The 18,217-nt window shown below is 42.5% G+C and overlaps 1 protein-coding gene and 1 long non-coding RNA gene across 2 annotated transcripts in view; both read left to right on the top strand.

Annotated features, from left to right (window-relative positions):
- Positions 1-15,782, top strand: part of LOC125964662 (uncharacterized) — a 56,999-nt gene extending 41,217 nt beyond the window's left edge. Inside the window, exon 3 of the long non-coding RNA XR_007477898.1 lies at positions 14,750-15,782. This is a non-coding gene — a long non-coding RNA (uncharacterized LOC125964662). The remainder of the gene's footprint in view (positions 1-14,749) is intronic.
- On the top strand, positions 47-4,163 carry ALG2 (ALG2 alpha-1,3/1,6-mannosyltransferase). Its single transcript, XM_004271477.3, has 2 exons — positions 47-466; positions 2,916-4,163. The coding sequence occupies exons 1-2, from the start codon at positions 119-121 to the stop codon at positions 3,816-3,818; spliced, it is 1,251 nt and encodes a 416-aa protein (XP_004271525.1). The 5' UTR covers positions 47-118; the 3' UTR covers positions 3,819-4,163.
- Positions 15,783-18,217: the final 2,435 nt, after the last annotated feature.

Genomic DNA, 18,217 nt, shown 5'->3' with positions numbered 1-18,217 from the left:
ACCGACGCACGCGCCGCGGGGCGTGGTCGGTTCCCGTCTTGGGCCATCTGGGAAGCTGGAGGAAGGAGCATGCGCGGAAGCGTTTAAGCCTGAGAGGTGAAGGTGCGGCTCCCGGGCTATGGCGGAGGAGCAGGGCCAAGATGAGGACCTGGGTCCTAAACCGTCCGTGTTGTTTCTGCACCCGGACCTGGGTGTGGGCGGCGCCGAGCGGCTGGTTGTAGACGCAGCCCTGGCGCTGCGGACGCGCGGATGTAGCGTGAAGATCTGGACTGCGCACTACGACCCCGGCCACTGCTTCGCGGAGAGCAGCGAGCTGCCGGTGCGCTGCGCCGGGGACTGGCTGCCTCGCAGCCTGGGCTGGGGCGGCCGCGGTGCCGCTATCTGCGCCTACGTGCGCATGATCTTCCTGGCTCTATACGTGCTGTTCCTTGGCGACGAGGAGTTCGACGTGGTAGTGTGCGACCAGGTGAGGTGGCCACGACCGGCCCTCGCCGCCCCTCTTTTTCTCACTACGGAGCGCGCGCCGCATGACCTCTGCTGACCTCTCCCTGTCTGTGGTTCGGAAAGATCGGAACTGATCTGGAGAGATCAAAGTGGGAGTGAGACTGTGGTTCTCAAACTTTAGTGTGGACCCGTTAAAGTGGCAGATTGCTTGGCCCCACCCTCAGGTGTTTTCATCCTGGGCCCCTGAGGTGGGGCCCCGAAATCTGCATCTTCACTGGATCATCGGGAGATTCTGAAGCATATGGGCCTTGGTGCTCTCTCTAAGAAACGCAAGCATTAGAAGTCAGCCTTCAGTCATGTTTTGTATGTCTTCCCTGTTTTGCATTATTTCTCTTAACACTAGTTCCAAGCCACATGCATCCCACTGTAGCATTTGCTGTCAGGCCACTCCGCTCCTCAGCAGTGTCATGTGTTTAATAAAACCCTAAGCTAAACATGTCATGTCTCTATTAAAACTTTAACATGGCTCCCCATTAGTCTTTGGAGAAAAGTCCAGGTTCTTTACCTTGGTAGATAATGTCCACCTGGATCTGGGCTCTAGCTATTCTAGACTCTTTCTGTGTTTTGTTTTTTTATCCCCAAAAATATTTATTTTAAAAAGTAACACTCAGGACTAAAAATTCAAATAATAAGAAAGACTAGAATGTAAAAGCCCCATTCCAGTTCCACTCCCTAAAGATAGCCACTGTTAACAGTTTCTTCTGTATGCTTTCAGAAATTGTCTGTGGCTATACCAGCATATTATGTCTGTTCATAGACATATTTTATTTGTAATAATTAGGATTATGACACACCTACTATTGGACAACTTGCTCTTTTTCACCAAAAATTTTTACTTGAGACATCCTTACATATCAATATTAAGAGATTCACTTCATTCTTAATAGTGGCTGGAAAATTTGCTTTTGTTTGTACCATCATTTATACATTCTTCTGCTAAAGGACAGTATCAGTGTGACCAGTTTTTTGTGAATAGATCAGTGTTGTAATGAACATCTTTATGCCTTTTTTTTTTGTACTTCTGCAAGCATAGCCTTTGAAATTCATAATAATAAAATTGGTAGGTCAAAATTGGTAGGTCAAAGAGTTGTACATCTTAAATGTCAATAGCTTTTGCCAAATTTGCCTTCTGTCATTCTACTGTTCTGTCATTCTACTCTCCCACAGTGATAGAGCCTGTTACTCCACGCTTTTGTTCACATTGGATGTTATCAGCATTTTAATCTTTGCCAAACTAATAGGTGGAAATGGCATCACGTTTGTATTTGTATTTGTTTAATTATTACTTCTGAGTTACTTTTGATCATCCTTGCTTGTGTACAAGCTATTTCTTTTTGCGAAACGTGGACATTTACCAAATATCCTGCATGTGTAAAATTAGTCAGTAAGCATGAGGCAGCTGAGACTGTAGTGGATAGAGAAAAAACTGAGCTTGGAAGTGGGAGACCTGAATTCAAGTTCCATATCAGCTATTTTCTAAGTAGCTTTGGATAAATCCCTCAATATCCCTAAAGCTCACCTTTTTCAGGTGTTAAGTGAGCTGGAGATTGACTTGTAAAGATTACCCAACAGGAAAGTCTCTAGTAATGATTATGGTTAACATTTCAATAAATACTGAGAACATAGTGTGTACTAAATTCTTACACGTTTTACATGCACCAGTGCATCTAAAAATGACAAAAACTATATGGGTTTTTTTTTTTAACTGGAATTGTCACCAATTTACAGAAGAAGAAACTGAGGCCCAGAGAGAGAGGTATATTACTTGGTCATGGTCACACAGCTAGCTAGTAGAGCTGAAATTCAAACCCTGTCAATCTTGATTCCAGAGCCTACACTCTAAACTACTATAGTTCATTCATTCACTTCCTTAGGACGGGGAAGATACTGGAGTGGCTCTGTCCAGTGTGGTAGCCACTAGCCATAGGTGGCTGTTGAGCACTTGAAATGTGGCTAGTCTGAACTGAGATGTGCAGTAAGTGTAAAATACACATCTGATTTTAAAGATTTAATGTGAAAAAGAAAAAAACAATAGATCTCATCAACGTTTTAAGTATTAATTACATTTTGAAGTGATAGTATTTTAGATAAAAATACATTAAAATTAATTTAACCTTTAAGAAGTTGTTAGTGTAGTGACTAGATTTTTATTTCCATTGGACAGTGCTGTTCTAGAGGAAAGCACTGGACTTGCAGCTTTAAATATTTAGCACATATCCAGAAACTGTCTGCCAGCTTTCTGTATACCAGGCATTGTACCAGGTGAGAGTCTGGGGGCACACAACGCAGAACCAGACATTGCCCATGAAGGGCCCACAGACTAGCAGGCAGGGTAGGTATCTGTTTCTTTGATTTGGTTGAAGTTTAGTTGACCAGTCACTTCATCTGCTGTTGATTTTTGCTTTGGCTAGGTGTCTGCCTGTATCCCAGTGTTCAAGCTGGCCAGACGGCGTAAGAAAATCCTGTTTTACTGTCACTTCCCAGATCTGCTTCTCACCAGAAGAGATTCTTTTATTAAACGCCTATACAGGGCCCCAATCGACTGGGTAGAGGAATACACCACAGGCATGGCAGACTGCATCTTGGTCAACAGCCGGTTCACAGCTGCCATTTTTAAGGAAACGTTCAAGTCCCTGTCTCACCTAGACCCCGATGTCCTCTACCCATCTCTGAATATCACCAGCTTTGATTCAGCTGTTCTTGAAAAGCTTGATGACATAGTCCCCAAGGGGAAAAAATTCATACTCCTCTCCATCAACAGATATGAAAGGAAGAAAAATCTGACTTTGGCACTAGAAGCCCTAGTAAAGCTGCGTGGAAGATTGTCATCCCAAGATTGGGACAAAGTTCATCTGATCATTGCAGGTGGTTATGATGAGAGAGTCCTGGAGAATGTACAACACTACCAGGAATTGAAGAAAATGGTCCAGCAGTCTGACCTAGGCCAGTACGTGACTTTCCTTCGGTCTTGCTCGGACAAACAGAAAATCTCACTCCTCCACGGCTGCATGTGTGTGCTTTACACACCAAGCAATGAGCACTTTGGCATCGTTCCCTTGGAGGCCATGTACATGCAGTGCCCAGTCATTGCTGTTAATTCAGGCGGGCCCTTGGAGTCCATTGTCCACAGCGTCACAGGGTTTCTGTGTGAGCCTGACCCAGTTGACTTCTCAGAAGCAATAGAAAGGTTCATCCATGAACCTTCCTTAAAGGCCACAATGGGACTGGCCGGAAGAGCCAGGGTGAAAGAGAAGTTTTCCCCTGAAGCATTTACAGAACAGCTTTACCAATATGTCACCAAGCTGCTGGTATAATCAGATTTTTTTCAGGTGTTTATGCTGTATTCATTAACATCACATTTGTAGATTGTTGACCCAGTTTTGAAACCAAAGAAAAAAAGCCTAGTATCTAGGGCAGAAGAGATTTTTTTTTTTTTAACATACTTGAATCTTAAATCTGAATCACCTTCCTGTACCCCCATATCTCCCAGTCTGCTTTTTTAGGAAAAAATAGTATCTTTTAGGCTGTAATAATTCTGAGTCTTACCAATGTTGATTAAGATATAAATATGGTACAATTTCACATTCAGCAGAATATTTTAATTATATGTTCTCTAGATTGTTGCTGTACGAATAAATTTTGAGTTATTTTGTGCCTTATTTGGTTTTAACACTTTAAGTGTATCATCATCAAAGTTGATTAATTTGGCTTCATAGTGTAATGAGAAGACACTTACTGTAGTTTCCAGAATCAGTCCACCTCAGTGTTCAGTGACCTCTGTTAGGAAATTTTTGTTAGTCATACCTTTGCCTGGATCCATAGCAAGAATGCTTGGTATTTTTTTTTTTAACAAAGATGATTTGTTGTGTTTTTGCATACAGACATGACAATAAATGATGTTTATCATAGGAAGAGACAAAATACTAGATTTTGGCCTCTGTGATCTATGGTGGTGGTGTTAGGACTGTAGACAGCCAAGCCTGAATCAGAAACTAGAGTTAACTGGATATTGGAATGAATGGCTATTGTCACGTGTGCAGTGTGCATCTTGGTTAGGGTTTGTTTCCTAGTGTTATCTGAGTCATTAGCTTCATTAATATTTGTGCTTTATTAAGTAAGCGCCTGCTAAGTGTAAGAGACAAGTGCTTTTTTTTTTTTTTTGCGGTATGCAGGCCCCTCACTGCCGTGGCCTCTTCCCCCGCGGAGCACAGGCCCCGGACGCGCAGGCTCAGCGGCCATGGCTCACGGGCCCAGCCGCTCCGCGGCACGCGGGATCCTCCCGAACCGGGGCACGAACCCATGCCCCCTGCGTCAGCAGGTGGACTCCCAACCACTGCGCCACCAGGGAAGCCCGACACAAGTGCTTTTTATCCTTCAAGGCCTGCCTCATGCCACTGCTGTGAAGCTTTCCTTGACCCTCTACCCAGCTCCCGAACTGGAAGTGACCTTCCCCTTCCACTTTCTCTGACCTTCTGGTGGCACTGACCAGTCTTAGAGTTCATTATTTACCTATTGGTCTAAGTACAAATAAACATAAAGCACTTTCCCACATATCCTTAAAGCTAAATTCATTTTTAGAAATAGCAAAGATCACTAGCCAAAGGTTCCACATTAATCAACTCTAAGAACACAGACTTGAGAGCCTAACAGCCTGTGTGACTTTGGGCAAATTGCTTAATGTCTGGGCCTCAGCTTCTTCATCTGTAAAGTGGAGTAACTACTCTTGTACTTTCCTCATAGGGTGGTTGTGATGGATTACCATAATATATGTAAAGTACTAAAAATAGTAGTTGGCATATAGTATGGGCTATATAAATACTAGCTATTTTGCAATTTAGGGTTATCAAAAATTAGCTCTCAAAGTTCCGTGTGGTTTCGTGCTGCACTACTATATTGTTCTTTGGGGTTCTTTAGAGCATGAAGTTTCAGGTTGTGATTTATCACGTCAGTATATACCACAGGAGTATTTTATTTTATTTTATTAATGTTTAAATCACTACCAAATTTAATGTTGTCAGACTTAGTATTCATTAACATTTCATTACATTTAGAAAGATTGGATTCTTGCAGGAGCATTTTAATGAAATGAAATGACTGTACCAGTAAGGAGTTCACTAAAACGAGAGTGTCGGGTTTATTGAGTCTTTTATGGAATGAAAAGTTCAGTTGAGTTCTCTTTCCTTTGGCGTTGTGAAAGCTTACCATCCAGTAAAGTAGCTCATCCCATCTTTTGTGGCTTGGTGCATGTATTTCTCAGGGAACTGCAGCCTTTCCTGACCACTGGGTTTAGGACAGACAGACTCAGTCGTGTGCTGAGCCATAACTGATGCTTACCCATTCCAAGCACTAAAACTTTTGCCTATTTGACCATTTTTATGCAGATCCCTCCAAAATGGGCTACCTGGGTTCATGGGCTTTAAGTTTAACTTCCCTTCATTGTCTGAGGTCCCAGCAGGTGACAGTAAGACCACAGATCTGGAAAGGATGCAAAGCCCTGCCTGAGCTTCCAGCCTCTGGTGCATCTTGGACCTAGGATGGAGCTTTGCCCATAGGAGGTATTCACAGCTTCCAGAACTAAGGTGAAGTTAGGAGAAATAGAAGCATGGAAGACTGAAGTGAACTGTCCAGGATCTTAACAGTAGTAATTCTTCTGGCACTTAACTGTGGGCCGTGAGACACATATCAGACAACTCATTTCATCCTAACAGTTCTATGAGGTGTCGGTACTCTTCCCTTTCGAGATGAGTGTGGTTAAGCAGTTGCCTGTGTCACACAGCCTGGAGGGATGGGCAGCATCTCAAGGCTTTGATTCCAAAGTCCAACCACTTTACCGTTCTTCAGTCTGCCTCCACCCTGACCAAGTTCCTTGTGTGTGTATTCAGTCAAAAGTCCTCTACCCCACTGCAGGCACACCTGTTCAGGTCCTCAGGTTTAGAAAGACTTTGTTATTCATTTTCCCTTTTCATCTTCAGAGCAGTTTTGTGAGGTGGGTATGATTGTCTCTCATTTTATACACAGAGAGATGAAAGACTTGCTCAAGGGCACAATTGAAAAGTGAGTGAACCAGGATTCAACCCATGATTACCTGACCCATCCAGGATGGCACATACCAGAATTTCTCAGCCAGTTCCCCTTTGACAATCATAAATATCACACGTCCTTCAATACTTTATGAAATTCAACATAAATATAGCATTCTTTGAGTCAAATCAAAGCTGGGGGACAGGACACTTTTCTGTCTTCAAATTAGTGCTCTGACCCTAAAAGAGGTGCTGATGTCCCACACCCACCCCATTGCCCTATCCCAACCCCGTGAGAACTGCAGCTTGGAGGCCATGCCACCTGCCCTCACTGTTGCAGACATCGGGTCATTCAAAGTCCTAGTGGAGTTATCAGGGTCATTTCCTTGCACAAAGCAGAAATGCAAGCTGTTGTAACTCAAAAGGTTTTAAGAGTTGGGTGTTTGAAAAAATCCTCACCAGAAAATACTGTCACGTCCCCATCCCCATCCAAGGATGGGTGAGCTGGAGATGGAAGCTTCTTTCCCATGCACTCTTCTTTCAAAGAGGTCACTGTTTTCCTGTGTCAGCTCGCTCAGCTGTGCACATGGATGCAACCCCTGAACACACACACACACACACACACACACACACACACACACGAGATGGAGGTGGGGCTGGAGGCATGTACTTAGAAAACATCCACTCACTCAGCTGACGGGGAGCAGTATTGCGGTTCTTCCTGTTTGGAAAGGATCTAATGACTAATGATACTGAAGCCCTATTCGGCCAGCCTTTAGAGTTGGCAAAGCCCTTTCCAGGTTGTATCATTTGCCCTTCACAGCATCTTTCCAGGCAATTATTGTAGCTGTGCTTACTGTTGAAAAGCTGAGGCTTACAGCCAGGAAGCCCTGGACCAAGTCAACAGTTCTTTCAGTTGTACTACAGATGCCTCATCAGTAAATGCCTCACCACCTTCTAATGGGCCCAGTATGCCAGTTTCACTTGTACTGTCTTCTCCTTCCATAAAGAAAATGAGGCACCTGGACACTCCACTGCCCTACTCTCTGCTCATCCCCCATCCCTGTTCATGACCATCAGCCCTTCTCTGTCCACCTCTGCCAACATCACTAACTGTCCTGTGACCTCCTTTCTTTGCATTTCCAACTCCCTGAATCAAGTAGACTCAGAGCTTACTAGGACCCCAGATATCACGCAACCTAATTTACTATTACACAGATGGGAAAACAGGCCCAAAAAGAGAAAGGGACCTGCCTGAGGTCACACAGAGTGACAATTGCAGCCCTCTTCTAACTTCATTCTGAAGCCCCTCACGCCACCTCTACTTTGTCCAAAACCCCTTATATCCTGCTACTTCCTTTGAACTTCTTACTGCTTCATTCCTAACCTCAGTCCCCTGCAGCTCTGTCCCCAACAGCCTGTGAGGGTGCCACCACCCAGACACCAGTGCTCTCCTGCCTGCTAGCTGAGGGGTGGGGAGCTTTCTCAGTGACAACTGTCCTCTGATTAAATAGCAACCCTTGGCAGGGGAGATAGGGAGCGATTTTACCACACTGCCTCCGAGCCAAGGGGCTGCTAGAGCCAGCACTGTGTCCTTGTCCAGCGGACTGGGGATTGCGCGGAGCTCACAGTAAGGGTTAACTGGTCTTGTTACCCAGAATCAGGACCACAAGCAAATGCTGAACTGTGTTGTAGGAAGCACTGTCACTAGGCTAGCCACTTAAGTCATTTGAGACAAATATAGCCTAGAAGTCTCTCAGGGGTTTTGTGTATGTATGTGTGTGTATATGTATGTGTGTGTGTCTGTGTGCGTTGGGGGTTTGGGGGGGGAGGGCACAGGTGTAGCACAGGTGTGACTTACCTTTGTGACCTGCCACTCACCCAAGAAATTTACAGGCAGAATTAGAGCAGACTGCTAAGTTGATGAAGTCAGATCGGCCTTTGCTTTTCTGTGTTACTTAAACTAGAATTTCAGGGTTCCACAACTATTGAGAAGGTGACATGGTGATAATTCTAAAGTCTAGGTTTCCTTATCTATAAAATGGGTATAATCAGGTTCTAAGTAGCCCACCCCATAGGGAGGTTGTGAAGAGAGTTAGTGAGAGGACTGAATCAGTATATGAGTGAGACAGAGGATGTGAAGCTGATGTGTAAACTGTAGAATGCCATGAGCTTCTTAGGGATGAAGGCCGTCTTTCACAGGTCAGGGTGAATTGCCCCTGTCTGTTGGGATCCCAGTAAGAGTAGCATTGGAAGTCTGCCTTCGCCAGGGAAAGTCACACCACGGGGGGATGGACAGAATGTTTAAGCAACCCCAACAAGTAGTATTTCCCTCTCAGTTTGTGGATTGTGTAACTCAATATCAGGTTTCCCAGCAGTCAGGACAGTGTGGTACTGAAGTAAGGATGCACAAATAGATCAATCGAACAGAATAGAGTTCTAAAATAAATCTGCACATATGTGGGCAGTTGATTCTTGCCAAAGGTGCCGAGGTAATTGAATGGGGAAAAGATAGTCTTTTCAAGAAATGGCGCTAGAACAATTGGGTATCTGTATGAAAAAAAAAGAACCTCAACCTTTATGTCACACTATATACAAAAATGAGCTTGAAGTGTATCATAGGCCTAAATGTAAAAGCTAGACTGCAGAAGTTAGAAAAGAAAATGGAAGAAAATCTCCATAACCTCAGGGGTAGACAAAGATTTCTTTGATAGGACACAAAAAGCATAAAGGGGAAAATTGGTAAGTTGATTTCATCAAAATTAAAAACTGCTCTTCAAAGGACAGTGATCTTTTTAAAAAAAAATAAAGAACAAAGTAAGTCACAGCCTGGGAGAAAATATTTAATATATCTGGTAAAGACCTGCATCCAGGATATGTAAAGAAGTCTTACAACTCAATAGTAAGAGAACAAACAACCCACATTTTTTAACGGGCAGAGATTTGAATGGCCATTTCACAGAAGCTATACAAGTGGCCAATAAGCACATGATAAGATGTTCAACATCACTGGTCATTAAAGAAATGCAAATTAAAACCACAATGAGGTATCAGTGCATACCCATAAAATGAAAGACTCAGTAAAAATGTTGGTGAGACTGTGGAGCACCTGGAATTCTCACACGTTGCTGATAGGAATGGAAAATGGAATAAACTCTTTGAAAAACAGTTTGATAGTTTCTTACAAAATTATATGTGTCACTTACCACACGACCCAGCAATTCCACTTCTAGATATTTTGCCTAAAATAAGTGGAAACATATATCTAAACAAAGACTTATTCAAATATTCATAGCATCTTTTTCCATTAATAGTCAAAAACTGAAAATCTAAGTGTCCATCAACAGGTGAATGGATAAACAAATTGTGGTACATTCATACGATGGGATACTTCTCAGCAATAAAAAGGAATGAAATGCTGATAAGCCCAATGATGTGGATGAATCTCAAAAACATGCTGAGTGAAAGAAGTCAGACACAAAAGAGTTCATACTGTGTGATTCCATGGATGTGAAACCTTAAGGAAAGAAAAAGCAAAGCTAATCTGTAGTGACAGAAAGCTGATCACTGTTTGCCTGTGGCCCAGGGAGAGAGAGAGATTGCCTAGGAAAGGGCACAAAGGAACTTTTTGACATGATGGAAATGTCCTATATCTTTATTATGGTGGTGGTTATAAGGGTGTATAAATTTGTCAGAACTAATCAAATGTATGCTTAAAATGAGTGCATGTTATTGCATGTAAATTATACCTCATTGAGTTGTTCTTTAAAAAAGCACAAGTGATGTAGTCCCATTTTTATAGAAAAGGTTTTGTAAATGAATAAATGTGAGAATATTTATATATATATATAATTATAAAAGTTTCTAATAGAATATACGCCAAGGTGATAACATTGGTTGTCCCCAGGTGGGTGTGATTAAGCCGTAGGCATTAAATTTTTCTTTTGTTTGCTTGTATTTTCTGATACACCATAAGCTGATTTTTCTCATAAGATAAAAAAATTCAAACATAAAAGAAAGCATAAAATAATCTTATTGGTCACTTATGTTCTTACAGTGTAGTTTTAGACATTTGTGTTACCAACTATTGCCCTATTTAGGAAGTATCGTCTGTTCTAATTAATCCCTAATTATTATATATTATGATTGCTCCAACTGTTTGCTACTACAAGCAACCTAGCAGAAAAATAATTGACTTTAAATTCTGAAAGTAAATATTTAAAATTTTAAAAAGCAAACACAAGGAAAAAATATGGGCTTCCCTGGTGGTGCAGTGGTTGAGAGACCACCTGCCGATGCAGGGAACACGGGTTCGTGCCCCAGTCCGGGAAGATCCCACATGCCGTGGAGCAGCTAGGCCCGTGAGCCATGGCCGCTGAGCCTGCGCGTCTGGAGCCTGTGCTCCGCAATGGGAGAGGCCACAACAGTGAGAGGCCCGCATACCGCAAAAAAAAAAAAAAAAAAAAACAAGGAAAAAATCAGAAAAACGTAGACATATGAAAAGGTTGCAAAACTGCCTAGCAATACACCAAAAATATTAGTAATTTTCAAAAAAAAAAATCACTAACTGGTGACGTTTATTTTCAAACCAAATTACCATGTTGTCCAGCTTGCTTTCAGCTTAATTGTATGCTCCCTTTCATTGTGGGACCTGGAAACCTAACTTAACACTTCAATTCAGTAGACTAATACAATATCATATGTCAGGACATACCACTATTTTAAAACTTTAACAAGGTAACTGTATTAGCCAGAACTCTTTTGGTTGCAAGTGACAGAAACCCAATTGTAGCTAATGCAGAAAAGGGAAATTTTTAGGAAGCTACAGGGATAGATGATTCAAGGAAAAGTTACATAACTGAAACAGGGGAAGTGCAGGTATATAGCTAGGCCTGAGGTTCAAATGGAACCAGGAATTCACATGCCACTAGGAAACTATTTTTGTAAATATATGACGTCACTGTCTTTCATTATAGACTAGTTTCTTTCTCATGGTAGGAAACATGACCACCAATAGCAGCCGAGAACCTCCATCTTACTTTTCCATCATCAAAGAGGAACCAGCCGCCTTCTTCAGTGTTAAAAAAGACATCATTGAAGACATCACCTTCTTGGTTCAGGTGCCTTCCCTGAAAGTAAGGAAGCAAGTCAGGAGGCAAGGTACTGTGGTTTGCCGGGCTCAGGTTGGCTCCCATCAACTGTGGGTAGGATCCAGGATGACACAGCAGCAGGAATCATAGCTGGGAGAAAGGAGTTCAGGGTGTACAGAGGAAGGAGGAGGAAGCAGATCCCAGAAGGTGAGTTGGGAAGATAAAATAGGTGTCCTCTCTAGTTAAAAAATGATCTTACACTCAAGGGGCCCTGGCACACAAGCCATCCCTTCCCATGTACATTTTGCCCATTACTTCCACTTCCACAATACATCTTGCTAATATCTATTTACAACCTTCCTTGTCCAAGGGCCTGGAGATAAAGGAATGCAATTAACAGTTTCATACTCTTTGACTTGTATAGCTGTGCATTGCTTGATATTAATGTTGCCAGACCTGACTTTCTTTATGTCACATTTGAATAATTATATTTTACTCATATTTTAATTTCTGAATATTTCATTTTATTTTTGTTTGTCTAATAAGCAGAGAAACCTTGGATTTAAGGGGTTTTTTCCTCATATCTAAGAGTATTGGCCTTTAATGATTTATTAGATTTTTTTAAGTCTTTGTTAAAGATGACTGGTGGTTCTTACTATACCTTTATTAAACAGAAGTGTATCCTTTCTACCTTTTCTTTTTCTTAAAAAGACACTTGCTTTTCCTTCCCCCTTCTTCATTCTTTTGATCTGCATTGATGTATGCCAATAGCCCATTATTTCAGTATAATAATTTCTTTCAAATGTTTTAATCTTTTGATGTCAGTTTTGACAAGATACTTGTTGCAGTTGTTTAGACTTATTTCAATACAATCAACTGGTCTCACTGCTTCCTACAAGTTGTTGGCTGCTGTTCTTGAGTTCCTCCTTCAGAGCCATCATCCTCTTCCTATGGACACATGTTGAGTACCATTTTCTCAGAAATAATACATGTATTTGCATAATTAATTCCCATTGCCTTCACATATGAATAGCTTGATCATGTATAAAATTCCTGAATCACGTTTTTCTTTCAAACCTTTGCAACTGTTGTGTTATCATCTTCTAGGTAGATTTTCCTGTGCTATGTTCTAGGCAAAATAAGGTGTGAAAGATGCTCCAGAGAAAAGGCTTGCATGGTCAAATAAGTGTGGGAAATGTTCCATACAATTCTAAACGTACTAGGCAGAGTAGCATGGTGAAGGCCAGGAGACATCCTGAGATAACAAAGGTGGTTTAATTTTATTTCCAGTGTATCCAACCTATTGGACCACAGTAATCTCAAGAGAAAGCAAGTGACCAATAATATGTTTATAGTTAATATTTGTTGAACACTTACTATGAGCCAGGCAATGTTCTAGGACTTATTCTATGGATATCAATTCACTGTGTCCTCATGGCAGCTCTATATGGCTGATAGAATTTTTCAACCCATTTTAACAGATGAGAAAACTGAGGCAAAACGAGCTTAAGAAAATACACTCAAAAATGGCCAATTCAAACCCAGGCAGTCAGTTCCACATTACTCACAGCCCTAACAGTTGGCAAGTAAGGACACAATAAAGGCAACTTCTATAACTGTCCCAAGTCTGAAAAGCATAACAAAACATCTAATTGCACCAAAAAGGAAAAAAGAACTTTCCACCAAATAGCCTCAGTAACAGAATTTGCCGCTGAATTACTGCAGAGGCACTTTGGGGGGTAATCTGATTATCTTCAGCTCAAGTGCTCAAACTCTGCTGTTGGCCAACGTCCAGGACCCATCATTGAATACTCATCACCTCATCAATTCAGCCTGCTAGACTGACGGGCAAAACAACATCCAAATATTCATTGCACATCTGTGCGGGGCAGATTATACATTAGCAATTCAAATCTGGCCAGTGTACTGGCCATTCCTGCAAATGCGTCTGTTTGGGTGAGATGCCTTGTTGTCTGGGACAGATAATAAGGCAACTCGGTCTAATCTTGAAGAACAATCAGCCCATCTTGTGAAGGTGACTGGCTGTGTGTGTTCTTGCCCTGGCAGCATTGGAACAATGGCCCCATGATGCACTCGACTCAGCTGGCAGTGAAGTCCCATCCTGATTAGTAGCCGTGGCTGGTGTCAATCACCACGGGATGCACCATTGTCCTCTGGTCCCCTACACAGTTTATTTACAGGAAAACAAAAGCTTTGGGGGGCTATGGCTGCTTCCCAGAGATTGCAAAATAGATTGAGCTGTCAAGCACACAAAGTAGATGAAGATTAATGAGTTGTGCAGACAATAAATATGAAGAGATGACATGAATATGCTAATGGGCATTATCCATATACACCGTAATTGCTACCAAAATTAAAAGGTGGCATGAAGAAGATGGGTCACAAGGTGACAGGGAGATAATCTTAGTTGCTTGAGACGGTCACCCCAGATAAGACCCTCTACAGGTTTCCCTTCCCGGATTAAACCATCCTGAAGCAGCATTGTTCACAAGCTGTCTGAATAGGCTTCTTTTATACAGGGATGTAAGGAGTGGGGTGAGGGGGGAAGCTGGAAAAGTTACTTTAGGGAAAGGTATAATTAGAATAAGAAAGGTGTTTATCAAAGGCAAGAGTTGTCAGGCTCTCTTCTCATCCCCAGGGACAGAACTGATAAGGATGTCACTTCACACTTTAGCCTCCCACATCTCCCCACCACCACTACCGAGAGCCACAAGGACTATTATAACTATGAGAATTTAGTTAGATCACCTTTTAAGGAGGAGTGAGTGATTTTTCAGAGTATTCCAATACTCTGATGACTTATAAAAAATAAACCTAATAGAGACATTTAAAGGACAAAATGTTTAAAGGTGAATGTTTCCATGAATGATTTGATTTTGGAAATCTATATCATGTAGAACTGTGGCATGGCTCTGGCATGGCTGATTCCCACCCAGCCTTGCAGCCTGTCCTCACAGTCCTCCAGGTGGCAGGATGGTGTCCTCTGACCCTGTTTGCCCCCTGTCTTCCTTTCCATCCTCCTGTCTGTGGATGGCAGTTAAGTTAGCATAAGAGCATACCGAAGTAATGCGATCAGAGTGTGTATGAACATTAGAGAACGTTCTTGTTTTCTAGTTTCTCTCCCCTGGAGGACCTGGGACAATGGATCTCATCCCCCAGAGGTCTATGGAGCATCACCACCAATTGTAAGAACACACCTTTGTTCCTTCAAGATAGAAACCAAATGTTTACTTCTTGGCCCACACCAGGTAAAGGGGAGCAGGATGAAACCAGGGTCCAAGAAGAGGGCAGAAGGGTGGAAGAGAGGAAGGGAAGTCAGTAGAAAGAAAGGGTCCCAGAGACTGTCTGAGGCTGACTCTACATGGACTGAAATCTGCCTACCAGGGAGAAAAGGGAATTTTTTACAAATGTATGAAACAACCTCACTGAAAGGGGTGGGAGAAAAAGGTGCCACCCTCGGTAACTCTGGAAATCAGTAGAGTCTACAAAACTAAAGGCACACAAGCACTTCACTCTAGTTGACAAAGTTGTTACCATGGGTGGGCGGGTTAACAATTCTGAAACCACTGGAACTGAACAAGTGAGTATGGATGGCAGATGGTGGAGCCAGGTGTCTCCTTGTTGGAGTGGGAGTTTTCACATAAGCAAAGGGAGATGGCTTAGAATGATCAACGTGGTGATGTGGTTGGAGATATCAGTATGAATTCATGTTTAACTTAATATAGACACAGATGGTTAACACAAAGAAATATTTATAGATTTGTGTATATACATAGGTTAGTGTACACACATATATTTCCTTGCCTTCTCACCTGAAAGGGGCTACAAAATGGCCACAATGACTCAGTAGCAAAAAGCAAACCTAGCACCAACTCTTGGTTTCTAATACCATACTCCAGTAAAAGAAAGCGTTCACAGGGAAATGGCTGAGCCTAGAATGGTGCAGGAAATATACAAGGTGAGCCTAGAGCTTCTTGTAATGCCCAAAAGTAAGAAATTGCTAAAAAAAATTTAAAAACCCACATCAATGGGGGGTATGTCAATGGGACATAGGAGCAACAAAATAAAGTAGTATTGGATCATAACCCAAAATACAAAACAAATACCCATGAGTCCATACTGATATAAATAAATGATTGAATAAATAAATAAATGGGGGAAAATAGAATAGACAAATTACCCATGTAGAAGAATTCCAAATAATTTATGTAGATATCCCACCCTCAAGAGGTGGAATGTAACTCCCTCCTTGGTAATTTTGGGGCCTCGCATAGTTACTTCTTTCCAAAGGGTACAGTATGAAAAAGGAGAAAAAGAGTAACTTGACAGTGGACAAATCTGAGAAACACTACCTCAACCGACTGATCAAGGGCAACATCAACAGTGATAAGTCATGTTGCTAGTATGTACCCTTGATATGATGTGATGAGATTGGCAATTCGCTTCTACGGCCTTCCTCCCCAAAACCCATAACCTCAGTCTAATCAAGAAAAAATATATCAGACAAATTTCAATAGAAAGACATTCTACAAACCACCTGACTAGTACTCCTCAAAACTGATCATCAAAAACAAGGACACTACAATGTAATATGTCAATTACATCTCAATCTTTTTAAACTACAAATTTAAAAAAAAAAACAAACAAGGAAAGTCTGAGAAACTGTCACAGCCACGAGGAGCCTAAGGAGACATGGTGACCAAATACAATGTATCCTGGATGGGATCCTGGAACAGAAAATGGACCCTGGTTTAAATGGGTAAAAACTAAGGAAGTCTAAATAATTAAGATTATTAATGGACTTAACTTAATGGACTTAAGTTAATAATAATGTATCAATAGTGGTTTATTGGGCTTCCCTGGTGGCACAGTGGTTGAGAGTCCGCCTGCCGATGCAGGGGACACAGGTTCGTGCCCCGGTCCGGGAGGATCCCACATGCCACGGAGCGGCTGGGCCCGTGAGCCATGACCGCTGAGCCTGCGCGTCCGGAGGCTGTGCTCCACAACGGGAGAGGCCACAACAGTAAGAGGCCCGCGTACCGCAAAAAAAAAAAAAATAATAATAATAAAGGAAACTGGGTATGAAATATACAAGAACTCTCTTTGCAGTTTTTCTGTATGTCTAAAATCATTCTAAAATAAGAAGTTTATTTTTTTAAAAAGGAAGTTAGCAGCATCTTTTGTGCTTAGTAGGAAGCTAGTAGTAAGACTACTCCTTCCAATGTCAGGCAGGCATCAGCCAGACTTCTTAGTTGCAAGTGACAGAAATTTACTCTAATTTACACAGACAAGGAATTTGTTATAGGACACTGGGTAGCACACAGAGTTTATGAGAGGGCCCAAACCCCACCAGGGAGGCCATGCAACTGCAGAACTGGCCTGGTGGAGACTCCACTGCTGGTGTCATGGACCCACACGCCACAGTTTACATGGTCAGCCTTCTGATGTTAGATTCAGATGTAGCCACCAGATCGGCCAGTCCCTTGCCAGAATGGCTTCTGTGGGGTCCCCCCTTCTCTGCTTCATAGCTTGCAGTTCAAAGTGATGGGTCATCCTGGCTGAGCCGGGGTCATGGTCCAGCTTGGTGCAAAGGATATGGGGCAGTGAGCATCTGGTATTTTCAGCTTCTACAGTAGGAGGATTCAAGGAGGGGACTTCAGGAAGAAACTGAGGACTGATCTGGGTTTTTTTCTCCAAGCTGTGATAAGTTGGCACTTCCTTTCACTGGGTCTGCAGATATAGCCAAGTGGAAACTCAATTAAGGGGAGAAGAAATGGTCAACATTGAAGAAAATAAGGAGGATGTGGATGATCCAAATGGCTGTCTACTCTGTGCTGAGCCAATTTAGATGGGACCAAAACTTTTGCTTTTCAGTAAAAACACTGAACAGGTCTTATGGACTGAATTGTGTTCTCCCAAAATCCACATGCTGAAGCCTAAGCCCCACTGTGACTGTACTTGGAAGTAGGGCCTTTAAGGAGGTAATTAAGGTTATATGAGGCCATAACAGCGGGGACCCAATCCAATAGGATTGGTGTCCTTGTAAAAAGAGGAAGAGACACTAGAGAGCTCTCCCTCTCTCTTTCTCTCTTTCCTCCCTTCTTTCCTCCCTCCCTCCCTCCCTCCCTTCCTTCCTTCCCCCCCACCGCCTTGAGTGTGCACACAGGAAAGGCCATGTGAGGACATAGTGATAGGGGTGGCTGTCTGCAAGCCAGGAAGAGAGGCCTCACCATAAACCAGCCCTGCTGGCACCTTGATCATGGACTTCCAGCCTCCAGAACTGTGAGAAAAAAATGTCTGTTGTTTAAGCCACGCAGTCTGTGGTACTTTGCTATGGCAGCCAGAGTTGACCAATACAGTAGGTTTTCAGGGGCAATTATTCTGGAGATGCTTTTACTTTCTTTCAGTGCTTTTGTTTTCTTTAAGCTCTCGTCATGGTTTTTGTGGAGTGCTATGAGAAGAATCACCACCATTGAGAAACCACCTGCACTGACCTGGGGACCACTTCTCGCTTAAGTGTCAGAGTTACTCACTGCACGGCTGACGTCGCAGGGGGAGGGGGCCAGAGTTCTGGCTCGGTAA

The sequence above is a fragment of the Orcinus orca genome, chromosome 6 (genome assembly GCF_937001465.1).
Source record: "Orcinus orca chromosome 6, mOrcOrc1.1, whole genome shotgun sequence".
Classification (NCBI taxonomy): Eukaryota; Metazoa; Chordata; class Mammalia; order Artiodactyla; family Delphinidae; genus Orcinus; species Orcinus orca.
Note: the sequence above shows the minus strand (reverse complement) of the source record. Positions and strands in the feature narration are given on the sequence as shown.